This window comes from Petromyzon marinus, assembly GCF_048934315.1.
Source record: "Petromyzon marinus isolate PM22_M1 ecotype Great Lakes invasive population chromosome 80 unlocalized genomic scaffold, UKy_Petmar_22M1.pri1.0 chr80_unloc.2, whole genome shotgun sequence".
NCBI lineage: Eukaryota > Metazoa > Chordata > Hyperoartia > Petromyzontiformes > Petromyzontidae > Petromyzon > Petromyzon marinus.
This window is the reverse complement of record NW_027422630.1, coordinates 542,774-567,715: the sequence shown is the minus strand read 5'-3', so window position 1 is coordinate 567,715 and position 24,942 is coordinate 542,774. Positions and strand designations below refer to the sequence as shown.

The window sequence follows — 24,942 nt, the reverse complement described above, 5'->3', positions numbered from 1 at the left end:
ACCCAGACCCTATAGTACCACCCAGACCCTATAGTACCACCCAGCCCCTATAGTACCACCCAGCCCCTATAGTACCACCCAGACCCTATAGTACCACCCACACCCTATAGTACCCACCCCACCCACACCCTATAGTAACACCCACACCCTATAGTACCACCAGACCCTATAGTACCACCCACACCCTATAGTACCACCCAGACCCTATAGTACCACCCACACCCTATAGTACCCACCCCACCCACACCCTATAGTACCACCCAGACCCTATAGTACCACCCACACCCTATAGTAACACCCACACCCTATAGTACCACCCACACCCTATAGCACTACCAGACCCTATAGTACCACCCAGACCCTATAGTACCACCCACCCCACTCACCCCCACAGCCAGCGTCAGTAACACCCACACCCTATAGTACCACCCACACCCTATAGTAACACCCAGACCCTATAGTACCACCCACACCCTATAGTACCACCCACACCCTATAGTACCACCCAGACCCTATAGTACTACCCAGACCCTATAGTACCACCCAGACACTATAGTACCACCCAGACCCTATAGTACCACCCACACCCTATAGTACCACCCAGACCCTATAGTACTACCCCACTCACACCCACAGCCAGCGTCAGTACCACCCAACACCCTATAGTACCACCCAGACCCTATAGTACCACCCAGACCCTATAGTACCACCCAGACCCTATAGCACTACCCAGACCCTATAGTACCACCCAGAACCTATAGTACCACCCAGACCCTATAGTACCACCCACACCCTATAGTACCACCCACACCCTATAGTAACACCCAGACCCTATAGCACTATCCAGACCCTATAGTACCACCCACACCCTATAGTACCACCCAGACCCTATAGTACTACCCAAACCCTATAGTACCCACCCCACTCACACCCAGAGCCAGCGTCAGTACCACCCACACCCTATAGTACCACCCAGACCCTATAGTACCACCCAGACCCTATAGTACCCACAGCCAGCGTCAATACCACCCAGACCCTATAGTACCACCCAGACCCTATAGTACCACCCAGACCCTATAGTACCCACCCAGACCCTATAGTACCCACCCAGACCCTATAGTACCCACAGCCAGCGTCAGTACCACCCAGACCCTATAGTACTACCCACCCAGATCCTATAATACCACCCAGACCCTATAGCACTACCCAGACCCTATAGTGCCCACCCAGACCCTATAGCACTACCCAGACCCTATAGTACCACCCAGACCCTATAGTACCCACCCAGACCCTATAGTACCACCCAGACCCTATAGTACCACCAAGACCCTATAGTACCCACCCGGACCCTATAGTACCACCCAGACCCTATAGTACCACCCAGACCCTATAGTACCCACAGCCAGCGTCAGTACCACCCACACCCTATAGTACCACCCACACCCTATAGTACCACCCAGACCCTATAGTACTACCCCACTCACACCCACAGCCAGCATCAGTACCACCCACACCCTATAGTACCACCCAGACCCTATAGTACCACCCAGACCCTATAGTACCACCCAGACCCTATAGCACTACCCAGACCCTATAGTACCACCCAGACCCTATAGTACCACCCAGACCATATAGTACCACCCACACCCTATAGTACCACCCACACCCTATAGTACTACCCAAACCCTATAGTACCCACCCCACTCACACCCAGAGCCAGCGTCAGTACCACCCACACCCTATAGTACCACCCAGACCCTATAGTACCACCCAGACCCTATAGTACCCACAGCCAGCGTCAATACCACCCAGACCCTATAGTACCACCCAGACCCTATAGTACCCACCCAGACCCTATAGTACCCACCCAGACCCTATAGTACCCACAGCCAGCGTCAGTACCACCCAGACCCTATAGTACTACCCACCCAGATCCTATAATACCACCCAGACCCTATAGTACCATCCAGACCCTATAGCACTACCCAGACCCTATAGTGCCCACCCAGACCCTATAGCACTACCCAGACCCTATAGTACCACCCAGACCCTATAGTACCCACCCAGACCCTATAGTACCACCCAGACCCTATAGTACCACCAAGACCCTATAGTACCCACCCGGACCCTATAGTACCACCCAGACCCTATAGTACCACCCAGACCCTATAGTACCCACAGCCAGCGTCAGTACCACCCACACCCTATAGTACCACCCACACCCTATAGTACCACCCAGACCCTATAGTACTACCCCACTCACACCCACAGCCAGCATCAGTACCACCCACACCCTATAGTACCACCCAGACCCTATAGTACCACCCAGACCCTATAGTACCACCCAGACCCTATAGCACTACCCAGACCCTATAGTACCACCCAGACCCTATAGTACCACCCAGACCATATAGTACCACCCACACCCTATAGTACCACCCACACCCTATAGTAACACCCAGACCCTATAGCACTATCCAGACCCTATAGTACCACCCACACCCTATAGTACCACCCAGACCCTATAGTACTACCAAGACCCTATAGTACCCACCCCACTCACAACCACAGCCAGCGTCAGTACCACCCACACCCTATAGTACCACCCAGACCCTATAGTACTACCCAGACCCTATAGCACTACCCAGACCCTATAGTACCCACAGCCAGCGTCAGTACCACCCAGACCCTATAGTACCACCCAGACCCTATAATACCACCCAGACCCTATAGTACCCACAGCCAGCGTCAGTACCACCCAGACCCTATAGTACCACCCAGACCCTATAGTACCCACCCAGACCCTATAGGACCCACCCTGACCCATAGTACCCACAGCCAGCGTCAGTACCACCCAGACCCTATAGCACTACCCACCCAGACCCTATAATACCACCCAGACCCTATAGTACCATCCAGACCCTATAGCACTACCCAGACCCTATATTACCACCCAGTCCCTATAGTACCCACCCAGACCCTATAGTACCACCCAGACCCTATAGTACCACCCAGACCCTATAGTACCCACCCAGACCCTATAATACCACCCAGACCCTATAGTACCACCCAGACCCTATAGTACCCACAGCCAGCGTCAGTACCACCCACACCCTAAAGCACTACCCAGACCCTATAGTACCCACCCAGACCCTATAGCACTACCCAGACCCTATAGTACCACCCAGACCCTATAGCACCCACCTAGACCCTATAGCACTACCCAGACCCTACAGCACTACCCAGACCCTATAGTACTACCCAGACCCTATAGTACCCACCCAGACCCTATAGTACTCACCCAGACCCTATAGCACTACCCAGACCCTACAGCACTACCCAAACCCTATAGTACTACCCAGACCCTATAGTACCCACCCAGACCCTATAGCACTACCCAGACCCTATAGTACTACCCAGACCCTATAGCACCCACCCAGACCTTATAGCACTACCCAGACCCTATAGTACCCACCCAGACCCTATAGTACCCACCCAGACCCTACAGCACTACCCAGACCCTATAGTACTACCCAGACCCTATAGTACCCACCCAGACCCTATAGTACTCACCCAGACCCTATAGCACTACCCAGACCCTACAGCACTACCCAAACCCTATAGTACTACCCAGACCCTATAGTACCCACCCAGACCCTATAGCACTACCCAGACCCTATAGTACTACCCAGACCCTATAGCACCCACCCAGACCTAATAGCACTACCCAGACCCTATAGCACTACCCAAACCCTATAGTACCCACCCAGACCCTATAATACCCACCCAGACCCTACAGCACTACCCAGACCCTATAGTACTACCCAGACCCTATAGCACCCACCCAGACCCTATAGCACTACCCAGACCCTATAGCACCCACAGCCAGCGTCAGTACCACCCAGACCCTATAGCAGTACCCAGACCCTATAGTACTACCCATACCCTACAGCACAACCGAAACCCTACAGCACCACCAAAACCCCACAGCACCACCAAAACCCCACAGCACCACCAAAACCCCACAGCACCACCAAAACCCCACAGCACAACCCCACAGCACAACCCCAGAGCACCACCAAAACCCCAGAGCACCACCAAAACCCCACAGCACAACCCCACAGCACAACCAAAACCCCACAGCACCACCAAAACCCCACAGCACAACCCCACAGCACAACCAAAACCCCCCACAGCAAAATCCGTAATGAGTTCACAGCAAAAAATCAAAGGTAGCCACCTAGGATGGTCAGCGACATCCGGAGGGGAGTCGGGAAAACGCGGCGAGATCCGGAAGGGATTGAGCGGAAATTGGGGAAAACACGGCGAGATCCGGAAGGGATTGAGGGGAAATTGGGGAAAACACGGCGAGATCCGGAAGGGATTGAGGGGAAATTCGGGAAAACGTGGCGAGATCCGGAAGGGATTGAGCGGAAATTCGGGAAAACACGGCGAGATCCGGAAGGGATTGAGGGGAAATTCGGGAAAACGCGGCGAGATCCGGAAGGGATTGAGAGGAAATTCGGGAAAACACGGCGAGATCCGGAAGGGATTTTGCAGTAAGATCCGGAATGGATTCATACAAACATTGCGGAATGGACTCGCTCACAGCAAACTCCGGAACGCGCCCCGTAACATCCGGAATGGATTCAAGATGGATCCGGAACTCGATCTAGGAAAAGGTAGGGGGTAGGTGAAGGGGTCACCATAGAGGGGTAGCTGAGGGGGTCACCATAGAGGGGTAGCTGAGGGGGTCACCATAGAGGGGTAGCTGAGGGGGTCACCAGAGGGGTAGGTGAAGGGGTCACCATAGTGGGGTAGGTGAAGGGGTCACCATAGAGGGGTAGGTGAAGGGGGTCACCAGAGGGGTAACTGAGGGGGTCACCATAGACGGGTAGGTGAAGGGGGTCACCATAGAGCGGTAGGTGAGGGGGTCACCAGAGGGGTAGGTGAGGGGGTCACCAGAGGGGTAGGTGAAGGGGTCGCCATAGAGGGGTAGGTGAAGGGGGTCACCATAGAGGGGGTAGCTGAGGGGGTCACCAGAGGGGTAGCTGAGGGGGTCACCAGAGGGGTGTGTAGGGGTCTGGGAGGGGTCGACGGGGGCGACCTTTGAGGGACCAATGGGAGGGGCTGCTTTCGCGTTTAAAATGGCCACCGCGCACCGGGCGAGAGAGGCTCCTTGGGGCCTTCGAACCTCGGTGCTGCGGGGCGCCACGTGAAGGAGCCGTGGGCTCCGCGGTTTGGCCATCTGTGCCGGACGTTGCCGCGGCGGCGGCGGCGGCGGCGGTGGCGGCGCCGGTGCCGGCGGCGGCGGCGGCGCCGCAGATTTCCCGGGCGAAGGCCCAGGCCTTGCGGGCGAGCGAGCGTTGTCGTAGGAGACGGAGCGGCGCTGGGCGGCGTTCGTGCCCAGGAGCCCTTGGGGGGATGGGGTGGGGAGGTTTTGAAACGACGTCCTCCCCGCGAGCACTTTCACGACTGCCCCCAACCGTTTGGTTCCCTCGGCGAAGGCATCACGGAGTGGGTAGAAAACTTAACGGATCACGACATTTCCATCGCAAAGCAGAGCCTTCGTCACCAGGTGGGAGAACCACGGCAGGAAAAAAAACTGCCGTGGTTTTCCCCCAGCAGTAGGTCTACGCCAAGCGGAGAGCCGTCTACAAAGGCTTACAGATGCTCGTCAGTGTAAGGTCGGAGAGAGCTAGGAAAGAGCCATCGCCACGTGGAGGTGCAAGAGGATGGCAAGCGGCCACTCACTAACGCGGCTAACGGTGGCCGTGTTAGTGAGTGTAACGCTTGAGGGTCGAAAATAAGGTCGGTAGGAAGGGGACAACACAGCCAGTTATGACCTGAACTGGTTAATAACGCCCGTCCAATGATTGCTCAGTTTGTACCCATCTTCTCGGTTGAAATTGTCTCTGTTTATATATCTGGATGGCTTCATGAACGAATCTTTGCTGATAGCCGGTGGGTTTGCAGAGTACCCTCGTCTTGGCAAAATCAATGTCATGTGTGCCCACAGCGTTAAAACAATGATCGGCCACGGCCGAGGTATTGGTCCTACCGTGTTTCAGATCTGCCTTGTGTTCACGAACGCGGTCCGAGACACGTCGCTTAGTTTCCACGATGTAACTGCTGCCGCAGACACAGCTTAGTTTGTAGACGCCGGGGTATTGCATGTCGGGGATCAAATCCTTCACAGATGGGATCAGATCACGAATTGTACGTATGCTGTTGAATCGGACCTGGATCTTGTTTGCTCATGGTTTTGTAAATATTTTTGGTGACCCCTGCTAATGTATGGCAAGGTCATGGTTTTGATTGGGTCCTCAGATGGTTCTTTCCCAACGGTTGGGCTGATAGCTTCACGGATTGTGTAGTCTGAATATCCATGTGACCAGGTAGTAAGGCCCCAATGGGAGACCTGGACATCACAAATGACAACAGCTCACCCACGTGGCTGACACCATCACCACCGTGTGGATATTCACATCAGCAGCCAGCTACTCTGAACGTGCGGTGACGTTGATTCTAAACGTGGAGGGGAAAACCGGAGGACACGGAGACAAATCCACGCAGCGACCACCACGGGGAGAGAGACGCAGACTCCACATATACATCAGCAGGCGTCGTCAGGGTCGGGATCGAACCCACGACCTTCTGTATACCTGGCGAGGTCGTCAACATTTCCTAGCCACACACAAAGAGAAAGCAGCAGGCATCGTCAGGGTCGGGATCGAACCCACGACCTCCTATAGACCAGGCGAGGTAGTCAACATCTCTAGCCACACACAAATAGACAGCAGCAGGCGTTGTCAGGGTCGGGATCGAACCCACGACCTCCTGTAGACCAGGCGAGGTCGTCAACATCTCCTAGCCACACACAAAGAGACAGCAGCTAGAGTCTTCATCAGGGTCGGGATCGAACCCACGACCTCCTGTAGACCAGGCGAGGTCGTCAACATCTCTAGCCACACACAAAGAGACAGCAGCTAGAGTCTTCATCAGGGTCGGGATCGAACCCACGACCTCCTGTATACCAGGCGAGGTAGTCAACATCTCTAGCCACACACAAAGAGACAGCAGCAGCTGTTGTCAAGGTCAAGATCGAACCCACGACCTCCTGCAGATCAGGCGAGGTCGTCAACATCTCCTAGCCACACACAAAGAGACAGCAGCTAGAGTCTTCACCAGGGTCGGGATCGAACCCACGACCTCCTGTATACCAGGCGAGGTCGGCAACATCTCATAGCCACACACAAAGAGAAAGCAGCAGGCATCGTCAGGGTCGGGGTCGAACCCACGACCTCCTGTAGACCAGGCGAGGTCGTCAACATCTCATAGCCACACACAAAGAGACAGCAGCAGCTGTTGTCAGGGTCGGGATCGAACCCACGACCTCCTGCAGACCAGGCGAGGTCGTCAACATCTCCCGGCCACCGTGGGGACCTTCCGGCTTCCTAATGGAAGTGGCTCCCATTGCCTCCGGACCCGCTGGTACTCACCACCACTGCTGGGGCTGCTCAGTTCGATTCCAGACCCTGGCCGGGTGAACGCAGAGGAGGTGGATGGCGACGATGATGGCTTCATCATCGATGTTGGAATACAAAAGCTCCCCGTCCTTCCAGGTTTCTTCTGCTGCTGATGCTGCTGCTGATTCTGCTGCTGCTGCTGATTCTGCTGCTGCTGCTGCTGCTGATAGTGATCCATGGGCCTTGACAGCTGTCGGGCAGCTGAGGTGTGGACTTTTGGCACCGGAGAAGATGGGGGGGAGGGAGGGGTGGGGGAGGGAGGGAGGGGTGGGAGGGAGGGAGGGGTGGGCTGTTATGAAGCGTGAAGTCCGAGCCTCCAGTTAGCACGGTGGCTATGTACTCCGACTCCCGGCCACGTAGTTTTACCTGGGCCCGCTCACCATCATGAAGGTGTCTGGGGAGGTCTGGACCGCATACCCAAAGCAGCCATTGCAGCTGCATGAGTCACAGTCCTAAACCTCGCCCATTTACCCTCGACATCAGGAGGAGTGGGGGACGATGCCAACCCCAGCCGCAAGCGATGATGAAATTCTCGCTTGCAACTTTCATCAGATAACTGAGACCAGGCCACTGTGGGTTTGAATGGGGTCCTGGGTGTACACCCACCACCGGAGTGGAAGAATGGCAGGTGCATCTTACAGATGACTAGTAGATGGTCAGAGGGCAGATCAGCTCCACGGTAGGTCCTGGTGTCAAGGACATGGGCTCGCATCCGCTGGTCCGTCACTATGTAGTCCAGCAGATGTTCTTGCTTGGACCCGGCCTGCATCCATGATGTGGTGTGGATGCGCCGATCCCGGAACAGCGTGTTGGTAATTACAAGCCCATGGGCTGCACAAAAATCTAGCAGCCTCCTACCGTTGTTATTGAGTTGATCTGGCCCATGCCCTCCAATCACTCCAAACCAGGTGCCAGCATCATGACCAACTCGGGCATTGAAGTCACCCAACAAGATGACTCTATCTCGAGGGGCCACTTTTGCCAGCACCTGTGACAGGTCATAGAAGGCATCTGACTCATTTGCCTTGCCTGCATCCCTCCACGGATGTTCGTCTTCAGTGGGTGCATAAATAACCACGACCACCACTCCTCACCTCCGGTTGATGGGAAGGCGAGCCCAAAGTAGCCTGGGGCTTACAGCTTCCCACACCTCACCGCCACGCTCCCACGCCCTCTTCATTCTTTTGTTCAAAAGAGCCACACCCTGTTGTTTGGCAGTCTGCTGTCCCGAGTAGAGGACTGTCCAACCCTCAGTAGCAGGAGCCAAAGCCGGTCCACTGGACCTCCTGAATGCCACATAGATCCAGGCGGTACCGGTCCAGCTCCCGACAGAGGAGTGGCAGCCTCTCCTCCGCAGTGAGCGTTCGAACATTCCACGTGGCCACACGAAGTGGCTTTTCGTTGTTTCTGGAGGAGCCCCGATGGTAGAGATTCAATCTCCTGGCTCCGCCAATTGGGGTTTGGCCAGGAGACGTCATAGACGCCTGTCCCCCCGGGGCCTCCGGCACAAGCTTATTCGTTACAATTTTAATTCGTGGTTTTGTGGTCAAATTTTTGAAGGTGGAGAGGTTACCAGCCCCTCGCACCCGTCCAGAGCTCCCGTTTAGCCACTGTGGTGGTCACAGACGCCATGAGGGGAGGGGCCAATCGGAATTGGCCCTCCCCCCACAGCACTGTCCACGACAGAGTTGCCCGTCCGGCACCGTAAGAAGGTAGGGGGTTGTTTTGTCAGTCACTATCACACACACTCACTATCACCCACACGCTCACTATCACACACACACTATCACACACTCACTATCAGAGTTACAAGTGCCGCCCTTTGACCCTATGACCTTGGCGACATACCAGGAGCGCCGTCCAACTCGAGGTCATCGAGGTCGGTGGTGATGAGTGGCGCCCCGTGGCGAGGGGGAGCCCAGGCCAACTCCTCCGGGCGGTCCTCTCCAGGACTCCTCGCCATGGAGGCCTGGGCCGGGCGACGGGAACGGCCCCAACACCCACAGACACCGCCACTAAGAGTCTACACACTCGGGGTCTAGAGACTCGGGGTCTAGAGACTCGGGGTCTAGAGACTCGGGGTCTACACACTCGGGGTGTAGAGACTCGGGGTGTAGAGACTCGGGGTGTAGAGACTCGGGGTCTAGAGACTCGGGGTGTAGAGACTCGGGGTGTACACACTCGGGGTCTAGAGACTCGGGGTGTAGAGACTCGGGGTGGAAAGACTCGGGGTGGAAAGACTCGGGTGTAGAGACTTGGGGTGTAGAGACTTGGGGTGTAGAGACTCGGGGTGTAGACACTCGGGGTGTAGACACTCGGGGTCTAGAGACTCACGGTGTAGAGACTCGGGGTGTAGAGACTCGGGGTGTAGAGACTCGGGGTGTAGACACTCGGGGTCTAGAGACTCACGGTGTAGAGACTCGGGGTGTAGACACTCGGGGTGTAGACACTCGGGGTGTAGAGACTCGGGGTCTAGAGACTCGGGGTCTAGAGACTCAGGGTGTAGAGACTCGGGGTCTAGAGACTCGGGCCGTAGAGACTCGGGCCGTAGAGACTCGGGGTGTAGAGACTCGGGGTGTAGAGACTCGGGGTGTAGAGACTCACGGTGTAGAGACTCGGGGTGTAGAGACTCGGGGTGTAGAGACTCGGGGTCTAGAGACTCGGGGTGTAGAGACTCGGGGTCTAGAGACTCGGGGTGTAGAGACTCGGTGTAGAGACTCGGGGTGTAGAGACTCACGGTGTAGAGACTCGGGGTCTAGAGACTCGGGGTCTAGAGACTCGGGGTGTAGAGACTCGGGGTGTAGAGACTCACAGTGTAGAGACTCGGGGTGTAGAGACTCGGGGTCTAGAGACTCGTGGTGTAGAGACTCGGGGTGTAGAGACTCGGGGTCTAGAAACTCAGGGTCTAGAGACTCAGGGTGTAGAGACTCGGGGTGTAGAGACTCGGGAAGATCAGATCTCAGAGTAAACTAATCGATCCGTAATTGAAGAACGGTGACAAGATACACAGCACACAAGGTAGATAGCTGACGACAGTGATGGTGATTGTCTTCACCATCACCACTTTCATTATCCCCATCACCACCATCACTTTCATTATCACTACCGTCACCACCATCACCGTCATCATCACCACTTCTCTCATCATCGCCACTAACACCACCAGCACCACCAGCACCACTTTCACCACCACCACTTTCACCACCACCACTAACACCACCACTTTCACCACCACCACCAGCAGCAGCAGCACCAGGTTGGCTACCTCTGTGGGTGGCACCTCGCTGTGGGCGGGCGCCATCTGCTGCAGGCGCGTGTGGCACAGCTTCTCCACCCAGCCCTGCACGTGACCCACGGCTCCACACTCCTCCCGCTCCGACTCGGACACCTCCACCCCCACAACAACAACAACAACCGCCACTCGCGACTAAGTGGCGGTGACGTCACCACGACGCTCGCGCCAGGCCATGTGCACCTTGAGGCCACGTGAAGTGTCGAACGCCCGCTGGCAGGAGGTCACGGGGCAGACCCAGCAGGTGCCACGGGTCGACTGACTGAGACGATTGGCTGATGCCCCCTACTGTGCCAACCTGCTGTGCTTTAGCCACCCGGCGCTCCGCTCGTTGTTGTGAGCGTCGCTCCTCCGCCCTCCGTTGTTGTCGGAGAGCGACTGCCTCCAACTGCCCAGTAGCGTCCTTCACGAGCCTCCTCCACAGAGGCCAATCTTGACACCGCTGGTACCAGTCATCGGCAAGTCCACTCAGCTCCACGTCCTCCTGTACCACATCACTCCATCTCTTCTCTAGCCCGAGCCGCGCCCGCTTAGCCCCCTCGATCCGGCCGAACAAAAGCTGTTTCGGCATGCGGTGGCTGGGCATGCGGGCTACATGGATTCCAATTCTGATTCGCGTCACGATTCAGAATTGGAATCAGTATTCAGACTGCAGCGTGAGGAATCCGATGAGCTATGAAGCTCTTTACATCATAGCTGTCCAATCGGGGCACGCGATCAGAACGTTACAACAATACAAAAACACGATAGGTGTGCAACGTACGAGAAAGGTAAATTAATCACCCAAACACAGCCACAATACAACACTACACCATCCCCATCCTAGCAGGCAAAGTCCTACTGAGGGTATTAACGACCTGGCCATCACAAATAATAGCCGCTCAATAAAGTGGCCCCATCATTTGGACCTTCATAGCAGCCAATATAATATGAATAGTCTAAACGCGCGGTTTCCAAATGTATAAGCCAGTCATGTCGGAACCTCAAGCGAGAAAATCTGAACAGCAGAATCAGTCCCGGACGAGCCCCCACTCAAGTCCGTGCCAAAATGAGACTGGAAGAGTAAAACATAAACCCCAAAACCATCTCGAAAATCATCGACACAAATAAATAAATAAAACTCACCACTGATAAAAACGTGAATCGTCAGGTTGACAACCCAGTTGAATGTGCACCGCGGACAGATTCCACTCAGCCAGAGATGATGGCCAGTTCAGACTCATCTCCTGTCTCTATCTCCTACCTCTGTCTATCTCCTGTATGTGTGTCTGTATGTGTGTCTGTGTGTGTGTGTGTACGTGTGTGTTTGTGTAGTGTAGAGCGGTAGTGTAGCGGATAGCGCTACGCTGCACTACGAACCCAGCGGCCCGAGTTCGATTCCCGCTCACGGCCGACACCAGTGACGATTATCTGAACTGGTCCTGGGCCTCTCCTAGGTTGACTCAGACTTAAATGAGTACGTGGCGCTGCGTGTAGTAAACATCGCCAGGAGGGTGTGGTGCTGGCCACCCACCGCCTCGTGCGCCGTAGCGGCCTCCATAGGTGCTCGCTAACAGAACTTACCCCGACAGTCTCTTAAGGCTCCATGCTGTATTGTAGCGGTTGGCGCGCTACGCCGCACTACGAACCCGGCAACCCCGAATTCGATTCCCGCTCACGGCATCCCCCGTCGAGGGAAAATCACCCGCCGGGTCAGGGTAGCGGAACTGTGGAGCCGCGAGGCCTCACTGCCTGGCACAATACGAAACACCGACTCTGGTCGCTTAACAACGGCCCCAACGGAGCGGGGGGGCGGCCCGCCGGTCCCCGCCTCGGCCTCACCTCCTGCGCCAGGCGGTTGATCTTGAGGCGCTTCTCCTTCTTGACGGCCTCCTCCCGCTCCCGCAGGAGCCGCCCCTCAAACTCCACCTCCTTGCGGCTCTTCTTCAGCTCCACGGAGGCCACGGCGGCCCCCGCGGGGGCCTCCTCCTCATCCGCGGCAGCGGCCGCCGTGGAGGAGGAGGAGGCCGCCCCCGGGGCGTCCGGCGCCGCTGCCCTCCGGCTCGCCGTTCCCTTCGACTTCTGCCGTCCCGTCCGGCCGGAAAGACGACGGGACAGACAGACGCATCGGCCTTTGTTTAGTCGGACACGGAGATCGGACAACACGGGACAGAGGAGACCAGGGACAGGGCGGCGGAGGAGGCCGTTGTGTATTAAACTGACCACTAAACTATTTTAAACTAACCACTACTTTTCATTTTAAGCTTTCGTGACTGCAGGGATTCTTATTCCTGGTTCGTTCGGTAAAGTCACCACCACGTAGAAGGGAAACAATTGAATAATAAAAATATAAAACAAAATTATCACGACGTTTCGACTGCAACACAAGCAATCATCATCGGGTGTGGTTTTCACACGAATATATAACCACTATTTTGTATGTTACCAGGTAGTCAGGCCTCACTGAGCTATGTGGCTCTCTTTCAGACACGTGACCTGGCTATCACAAATGACAACAGCTCACCCACGTGGCTGACACCATCACCACCGTGTGGACATTCACATCAGCAGCCAGCTACTCTGAACGTGTGGTGACGTTGATTCTAAACGTGGAGGGGAAAACCGGAGGAGGGCACGGAGACAAATCCACGCAGCGACCACCACGGGGAGAGAGACGCAGACTCCACATATACATCAGCAGGCGTCGTCAGGGTCGGGATCGAACCCACGACCTCCTGTAGACCAGGCGAGGTAGTCAACATTTCCTAGCCACACACAAATATACAGCAGCAGGCATCGTCAGGGTCAGGATCGAACCCACGACCTCCTGTAGACTAGGCGAGGTAGTCAACATCTCCTAGCCACACACAAATATACAGCAGCAGGCATCGTCATGGTCAGGATCGAACCCACGACCTTCTGTATACCATGCGAGGTAGTCAACAACTCCTAGCCACACACAAACAGCAGTAGGCATCGTCATGGTCAGGATCGAACTCACGACCTCCTGTAGACCAGGCGAGGTAGTCAACATCTCTAGCCATCGCGGCTTTGAATGTTTACAATATTTTTGATGTGTTCCGGTTCCATGAATGTTCCGGTAATAAGGAGGAGTGAGTACGATCGAGTCTCTACACCCCGAGTCTCTACACCCCGAGTCTCTACACCCCGAGTCTCTACACCCCGAGTCTCTAGACCCCGAGCCTCTAGACCCCGAGTCTCTAGACCCCGAGTCTCTAGACCCCGAGTCTCTAGACCCCGAGTCTCTACACCCCGAGTCTCTAGACCCCGAGTCTCTACACCCCGAGTCTCTACACCCCGAGTCTCTACACCCCGAGTCTCTACACCCCGAGTCTCTAGACCCCGAGCCTCTAGACCCCGAGACTCTAGACCCCGAGTCTCTAGACCCCGAGTCTCTAGACCCCGAGTCTCTACACCCGGAGTCTCTAGACCCCGAGTCTCTACACCCCGAGTCTCTACACCCCGAGTCTCTACACCCCGAGTCTCTACACCCTGAGTCTCTAGACCTCGAGCCTCTAGACCCCGAGTCTCTAGACCCCGAGTCTCTACACCCCGAGTCTCTACACCCCGAGTCTCTACACCCCAAGTCTCTAGACCCTGAGTCTCTACACCCCGAGTCTCTAGACCCTGAGTCTCTAGACCCCGAGTCTCTAGACCCCGAGCCTCTACACCCCGAGTCTCTACACCCCGAGTCTCTAGACCCCGAGTCTCTAGACCCCGAGTCTCTAGACCCCGAGTGTCTACACCCCGAGTCTCTAGACCCCGAGTCTCTAGACCCCGAGTCTCTACACCCCGAGTCTCCAGACCTTGTAAGTCTCAAGAGCCTGACTGAGGCCCACATCTCAACAGGAAGTTTTCCCTTACGTTGCTGGGCATCACATCAACAACCGTGACTAATGAGCATGCGCAGTAGTCACAATCATCATCATCATAATCACAGCAAACACAGCACAACACGGCACAGCAAACAGCATCATCACCTTCTTGAGGGTGGGGAAGTGACCCTCATAGCGATAGACCCATCCCAGCACTGGGCAGCCACAATCACACACAAAGACAAAGGTCCCCCGTGTAGACTCTCAATGGACGGCAGGGGCAAGTGCTGTCTGTGAGCATCATGACAAAGACAAAGGTCCCCCGTGTAGCCTCAACACGCGGCAGGGGCAAGTGCTGTTAGCGAGCACCGTCACAAAGACAAAGGTCCCCCGTGTAGCCTCAACACGCGGCAGGGGCAAGTGCTGTCTGTGAGCATCATGACAAAGACAAAGGTTCCCGTATAGCCTCTCAAGGCACAGCAGGGACAAGTGCTGTTAGCAAGCACCATGACGCACAAAGACAAAGGTCCCCCGTGTAGCCTCTCAACACGCGGCAGGGCAAGTGCTGTTAGCAAGCACCATGACGCACAAAGACAAAGGTCCCCCGTGTAGCCTCTCAACACGCGGCAGGGCAAGTGCTGTTAGCGGCTATGAAGGGCGGCATTGCAGCTCCATGAGATGCAGAGTCAAGAGGGAAGGGTTGGGATGGGTGGGGGGAGGGGTGGTGGTGGTGGTGGTGGTGATGGTGGTGGTGGTGATGGTGGTGGTGGTGATGGTGGTGGTGATGGTGGTGATGGTGGTGGTGGTGATGGTGATGGTGGTGGTGGTGGTGATGGTGATGATGATGGTGGTGATGGTGGTGGTGATGGTGGTGGTGATGATGGTGATGATGATGGTGATGATGGTGATGATGGTGATGATTGTCGTGGTGGTGATGACGTCAAAAAAACAACATCGCGTTGACATCACAAACATCATCAACATCAACAACACATCAACATCACCAACATCACCAACATCACCAACACATCAACAACACCAACATCACAAACATCACCAACATCAACAACAACAACAACAAACATCAACACATCAACACCACATCAACATCACAAACATCACCAACAACAACAACACATCAACATCACCAACATCACCAACAACAACAACACATCAACAACACATCAACAACACATCAACAACAACAAATCAACAACAACACATCAACATTATGAACAACACAACATCAACAAGACACCATCACCCCCCCCCCCCCCCATCATCACCATCATCACCATCACCTGGCCATCATCACCATCATCACCATCATTACCATCATCACGCCCCCATCATCATCATCATCACCCCATCACCATGACAACTCCCATCATCACACACACCACACACACACACACACGTGCACACGCACACACACACCACACTCACACCACACTCACACACACACGTGCACACACACACTCCACACACACACACACGCACACACACCACACTCACACCACACTCACACACACACGTGCACACGCACACACACACACCACACACACACACACACACGCACACAAACCACACTCACACCACACACACACACACACGCACACACACACCACACTCACACCACACACACACCACACACACACCACACACACACCACACAAACGCACACACACATACATCACACACACACGCACACGCACACACACACCACACTCACACACACACACCACACTCACACACACACACCACACACACACCACACACACACAGACACACACACCACAGACACCACACACACAAACACACACACAACACGCACCACACACACAGACACACACACACACACCAAACACACAGACACACACACACACCAAACACACAGACACACACACACCACACACCACATGCACCACCATCACCAACGGGAGGAGTTCCCCGACTCCATCACCAGACAAGGCGACGCTCAAGATCACTGTGATGGTGGTGATGGTGGTGATGGTGATGATGGTGGTGATGGCTGTGATGGTGGTGGTGATGGCTGTGATGGTGGTGGTGATGGCTGTGATGGTGGTGGTGATGGTGCTGATGGTGGTGATGGTGATGGCTGTGATGGTGATGGCTGTGATGGTGGTGGTGATGGCTGTGATGGTGGTGGTGATGGCTGTGATGGTGCTAGTGATGGCTGTGATGGTGGTGGTGATGGCTGTGATGGTGATGGCTGTGATGGTGGTGATGGCTGTGATGGTGGTGGTGATGGCTGTGATGGTGGTGGTGATGGCTGTGATGGTGGTGGTGATGGCTGTGATGGTGATGGCTGTGATGGTGGTGGTGATGGCTGTGATGGTGGTGGTGATGGTGGTGATGGTGATGGCTGTGATGGTGATGGCTGTGATGGTGGTGGTGATGGCTGTGATGGTGGTGGTGATGGCTGTGATGGTGGTGGTGATGGCTGTGATGGTGATGGCTGTGATGGTGGTGGTGATGGCTGTGATGGTGGTGGTGATGGTGGTGATGGTGATGGCTGTGATGGTGATGGCTGTGATGGTGGTGGTGATGGCTGTGATGGTGGCGGTGATGGTGGCGGTAATGGCTGTGATGGTGGTGGTGATGGCTGTGATGGCTGTGATGGTGGCTGTGATGGTGATGGCTGTGATGGTGATGGCTGTGATGGTGGTGGTGATGGTGGCAGTGATGGCTGTGATGGTGGTGGTGATGGCTGTGATGGTGATGGCTGTGATGGTGGCAGTGATGGCTGTGATGGTGGTGGTGATGGCTGTGATGGTGGTGGTGATGGCTGTGATGGTGATGGTGATGGCTGTGATGGTGGTGGTGATGGCTGTGATGGTGATGGCTGTGATGGTGGTAGTGATGGCTGTGATGGTGGTGGTGATGGCAGTGATGGTGGCGGTGATGGCTGTGATGGTGGCGGTGATGGTGGTGGTGATGGCTGTGATGGTGGTGGTGATGGCTGTGATGGTGATGGCTGTGATGGTGGTAGTGATGGCTGTGATGGTGGTGGTGATGGCAGTGATGGTGGCGGTGATGGCTGTGATGGTGGCGGTGATGGTGGTGGTGATGGCTGTGATGGTGGTGGTGATGGTGGTGGTGATGGCTGTGATGGTGATGGTGCTGATGGTGGTGATGGTGATGGCGATGGCTGTGATGATGGTGGTGATGGCTGTGATGGTGGCGGTGATGGCTGTGATGGTGGTGGTGATGGCTGTGATGGTGGTGGTGATGGTGGCAGTAATGGCTGTGATGGTGATGGTAATGGCTGTGATGGTGGTGATGGCTGTGAAGGTGATGGCGATGGCTGTGATGGTGGTGGTGATGGCTGTGATGGCGATGATGATGGTGATGGTGGTGGTGATGGTGGTGGTGGCGATGGTTAAATGACCGAACCTCTGTGAGTGTCCCGTCAGAAGCGTCGACCTGCCCAGTACCTGGATACACCGGCGGGGTGGACACGCAGATACACAGGCAAAGCTCCCCCACATAGCCTTCACAGCCTCTTGGGGCAAGTGCTGTTAGCGAGTAGCAGCGCCTATGAAGACCGGCACTGACTCACCCACTCATTCACTCACTCACCCACTCATTCACTCACTCACCCACTCATTCACTCACTCACCCACTCATTCACTCACTCACTCACCCACTCATTCACTCACCCACTCATTCACTCACTCACCCACTCATTCACTCACCCACTCATTCACTCACTCACCTACTCACTCACTCACCTACTCACTCACCTACTCACTCACTCACCCACTCACTCACCTACTCACTCACCCACTCACTCAGCTCCTCACTCACTCACCTACTCACTCACTCACTCACCCAGTCACTTACTCACCTACTCACTCACTCACTCACCTACTCACTCACCTACTCACTCACTCACTCACCTACTCACCCACTCACCTACTCACTCACTCACTCACCTACTCACTTACTCACTCACCTACTCACTCACTCACCTACTCACTCACTCACCTACTCATTCACCTACTCACTCACCTACTCACTCACTCACTCACCCACTCACCCACTCACTCACCCACTCACCCACTCACTCACTCACCTATTCACTCACTCACCTACTCACTCACTCACCTACTCACCCACTCACTCACTCACCTACTCACCCACTCACTCACCCACTCAATCACTCACTTACCCACTCATTCACTCACTCACTCATTCACTCACCCACTCATTCACTCACTCAGCCACTCATTCACTCACCCACTCACTCACTCACCTACTCACTCACTGACTCACCTATTCACTCACTCACCCACTCACTCACTCACCTACTCACTCACCCACTCACTCACTCACCTACTCACTCACTCACTCACCTACTCACTCACCCACCCACTCACTCACCTACTCACTCACTCACTCACCCACTCACTCACCTACTCACTCACCCACTCACTCACCTACTCACTCACCCACTCACTCACCTACTCACTCACCTACTCACTCACCCACTCACTCACCTACTCACTCACCCACTCACTCACCTACTCACTCACCCACTCACTCACCTACTCACTCACCCACTCACCTACTCACTCACCTACTCACTCACCCACCCACCCACTCACTCACTCACTCACCCACTCACTCACTCACTCACCCACTCACTCACCTACTCACTCACTCACCTACTCACCCACTCACTCACCCACTCATTCACTCACTCACCCACTCACCTACTCACCCACTCACCCACTCATTCATTCACTCACTCACCCACTCACTCACTCACACACTCACACTCACTCACCTACTCATTCACTCACCTACTCACTCACTCACCTACTCACCCACTCACTCACCCAGTCATTCACTCACTCACCCACTCATTCACTCACCCACTCATTCACTCACTCACCTACTCACTCACTCACCTATGCACTCACCTACTCACTCACTCACTCACACACTCACCCACTCATTCACTCACTCACCTACTCACTCACTCACTCACCTACTCATTCAATCACCTACTCACTCACACTCACTCACCTACTAACTCACCTACTCACTCATTCACCCACTCACTCACCCACTCACTCATTCACCCACCCACTCACTCACCCACTCACTCACCCACCCACTTACTAACTCACTAACCCACTCACTCACTCACCTACTCACTCACCCACTCACCTACTCACTCACTCACCTGCTTACTCACTCACCTGCTCACTCACTCACTCACCTACTCACTCACCTACTCACTCACCCACTCACTCAACTACTCACTCACTCACCCACTCATTCACGCACTCAACTACTCACCCACCCACTCACTCACCCACTCACTCACTCACCCACCTACTCACTCACCTACTCACTCACTAACCCACCCACTCACTCACTCACCCACTCACCCACTCACCCACTCACTAACTCACTCACCCACCCACTTACTAACTCACCCACCCACCCACTCACTCACTCACCCACTCACTCACCCATTCACTCACCCACTCACCCACCCACTCACCCACCCACTCACTCGCTCACCCACTCACTCACTCGCTCACCCACTCACTCACCCACTCACCCACCCACCCACCCACTCACTCACCCACCCACCCACCCACTCACTCACTCACTCACCTACTCGCTCACTCACCCACTCACTCAACCACTCACCCACTCACTCACTGACTCACTCACCCACTCACTCACTCGCTCACCCACTCATTCACCCACTCACTCACCCACCCACTAACTCACTCAACCACTCACCCACTCACTCACTGACTCACTCACCCACTGACCCACCCACCAACTCACTAACTCACTCAACCACTCACCCACCCACTCACTCAACCACTCACGTACCCACTCACTAACTCACTCAACCACTCACCCACTCACCCATCCACTCACTAACTCACTCAACCACTCACCCACCCACTCACCCACCCACTCACTCACCCACTCAACCACCCACTCACTAACTCACTCAACCACTCACTCACCCACGCACCCAACCACTCACTAACTCACTCAACCACTCACCCACCCACTCACCCACCCACCCACTCACTCACTCAACCACTCACCCACTCACTAACTCACTCAACCACTCACTCACCCACTCACCCACTCACCCACCCACTCACTCAACCATTCACCCACTCACCCACCCACTCACTCAACCATTCACCCACTCACTAACTCACTCAACTACCCACCCGCTCACTCAACCACTCACCCACCCACTCACTCACCCACTCACTAACTCACTCACTCACTCACCCACTCACCCACTCACCCACTGACTCACTTACTCACCCACTCACCCACTCACTCACTCACCCACTCAACCACTCACCCACTCACTCACTCACTCACCCACCCACTCACCCACTCACCCACTCACCCACACACTCACTCACCCACTCACTCACCCACCCACTCACCCGCTCACTAACTCACCCACCCACTCACCCACCCACCCACTCACCCATTCACTCACCCACTCACCCACACACTCACTCACCCACTCACTCACCCACCCACTCACCCGCTCACTAACTCACCCACCCACTCACCCACCCACTCACTCACCCACTCACCCACTCACTCACCCACTCACTCACCTACTCACTCACCCACTCACCCACTCACTCACCCACTCACCCACTCACTCACCCACTCACCCACTCACTAACTCACCCACTCACCCACCCACTCACCCACCCACTCACCCACCCACTCACCCACTCACCCACCCACTCACCCACTCACTCACACACTCACTCACCCACTCACTAACTCACCCACTCACCCACTCACCCACTCACCCATTCACCCACCAACCCACCCAGTGTCCCTACCTGTACCCTTGCTACCAGGCGACTTGGAGTGAGGCCCTTGCTTTGGTGGTTGTGGTGGTGGTGGTTGTGGTTGTTGTTGTGGTGGTGGTGGTGCCTTTTCTTTGGATGTCTTCCAGTCAGATTCCCAGTCGTGTTTGTATCTCTCCTCCATCTCCGTGATCCTGCCATCATCATCAGCATCATCATCAGCATCATCATCAGCAACATCATCAACAGCATCAGCAGCATCATCAGCAGCATCATCAGCAGCATCATCAGCAGCATCATCAGCATCATCATCAGCATCATCAGCAGCAGCATCAGCAGCATCATCATCAGATTTAGCGAAAAAAAATCACCTTGCTGATGACGATGATGGTGCTGATGGTTCGGATAATGACACCGCTGCTACAACTACTGATGACGCTGTTGCTGATGATGCTGCTGCTGATGATGCTGCTGATGATGCTGCTGGTGATGTTGCTGATGATGCTGCTGATGACGATGTTGCTGCTGATGATGACGCTTCTCGTACCTCTGTAGCTCCTTGCGATAACTCTCCTCCTCCTCCTGGCGCTTCCTGTCCACGTCGGCCTGCCTCCTACACACCACACACACACACACATACATATACACACACACACCACACACACACACATACATATACACAACACACACACACACATACACACACACCACATACACATACACCACACACACACCACACACACATACATACACCACACACACACACACATACATATGCACACACCACACACACATACACACACCCCACATACACATACACACACACCACACACACACATACATACATATACACACACACACCACACACACACACATATATACACACACACACCACACACACATACACATACACACACACCACACACACACATACATATACACACACACACCACACACATACACACCACACACACATACACACACACACACACACCACACACACCACACACACATACACAGACACTTACACACACCACACACCACACACACATACACACATACACACACCACACACACACACAACACACCACATACACACACACACACACCACACACACCACACACACATACACCACACACACACACACATACAGACACATACACACCACACACACACACACACACACCACACACACATACAGACACATACACACACCACACACACACACACATACATATACACACACCACACACACATACACACACACATACATATACACACACCACACACACATACACACACACATACATATACACACACACACACCACATACACATACCACACACACACATACATATACACAACACACACACGTACATATACACACACACACACCACACACACACCACACACACACACACACACATATACACACACACACCACATACACATACACACACACACCACACACACATACATATATACACACACACCACACACACATACACACCACACACACATACACACACACACACCACACACACATACACAGACACTTACACACACCACACACCACACACACATACACACATACACACACCACACACACACCACACACACACAACACACCACATACACACACACACACACACCACACACACCACACACACATACACCACACACACACACACATACAGACACATACACACCACACACACATACACACCACACACACATACACACACACACACCACACACACATACAGACACATACACACACCACACACACACACATACAGACACATACACACACCACACACACACCACACACCACACACACACCACACACACACACCACACGCACACACACCACACGCACACACACCACACACACACCACACACACCACACACACCACACACACCACACACACACCACACACACACACCACACACACACACCACACACCACACACACACACCACACACACCACACACACACACCATACACACACACCACACACACACCACACGCACACACACCACACACACACCACACACACACCACACACACCACACACACACCACACACACACACCACACACACCACACACACACCACACACACACACCACACACCACACACACCACACACACACCACACACACACCACACACACACCACACACACACCACACACACCACACACACCACACACACACCACACACACACACCACACACACACACCACACACACACCACACACACACCACACACACACACCACACACACCACACACACACCACACACACACACCACATACACACACCACACACACACACACCACACACACACCACAGACACACCACACACACACACCACACACACACCACACACACACCACACACCACACACACACACCACACACCACACACACACACACCACACACACCACACACACCACACCACACACACACACCACACACACACACCACACCACACACACCACACACACACACACCACACACACACACACACCACACACACACACACCACACACACACCACACACACACCACACACACACCACACACACCACACACACCACACACACACCACACACACACACACCACACACACACACACCACACACAAACCACACACACACCACACACACAACACACACACCACACCACACACACACCACACACACACCACACACACACACACCACACACACACACCACACACACACCACACACACACACACACACACCACACACACCACACACACCACACACACCACCCACACACCACACACACACACCACACACACACCACGCACACACACCACACACACACACACCACACACACACACCACACACACACCACACACACACACATACCACACACCACGAACACACCACACACACCACACACCACACACACACACCACACACACACCACACACACCACACACACACACCACACACACACACACACCACACACACACATACCACACACACACCACACACCACACACACCACACACACCACACACACACACCACACACACACACACCACACACACACACCACACACACACACCACACACACACCACACACACACCACACACACACACACACACCACACACACACCACACACATACCACACACACCACACACACCACACACACACACCACACACACCACACACACACCACACACACACCACACACACCACACACCACACACACACACACCACACACACACACCACACACACACCACACACACACACCACACACACACCACACACATACCACACACACCACACACACCACACACACACACCACACACACCACACACACCACACACACACACCACACACACCACACACACCACACACACCACACACACCACACACACCACACACACCACACACACACACCACACAC

General features: G+C 54.6%; 1 protein-coding gene across 2 annotated transcripts in view; it reads right to left on the bottom strand.

Moving 5' to 3' along the window:
- Window positions 1-24,942, bottom strand: part of USH1C (USH1 protein network component harmonin) — a 99,129-nt gene that overhangs the window by 32,896 nt on the left and 41,291 nt on the right. For both annotated transcript variants that reach the window (XM_076058886.1, XM_076058887.1), the window contains exons 13-15: window positions 22,035-22,100; window positions 21,521-21,681; window positions 18,054-18,094 (exon numbers count right to left, since the gene is read on the bottom strand). In XM_076058886.1, the coding sequence (XP_075915001.1) occupies window positions 18,054-18,094; window positions 21,521-21,681; window positions 22,035-22,100 (268 nt within the window). The remainder of the gene's footprint in view (window positions 1-18,053; window positions 18,095-21,520; window positions 21,682-22,034; window positions 22,101-24,942) is intronic.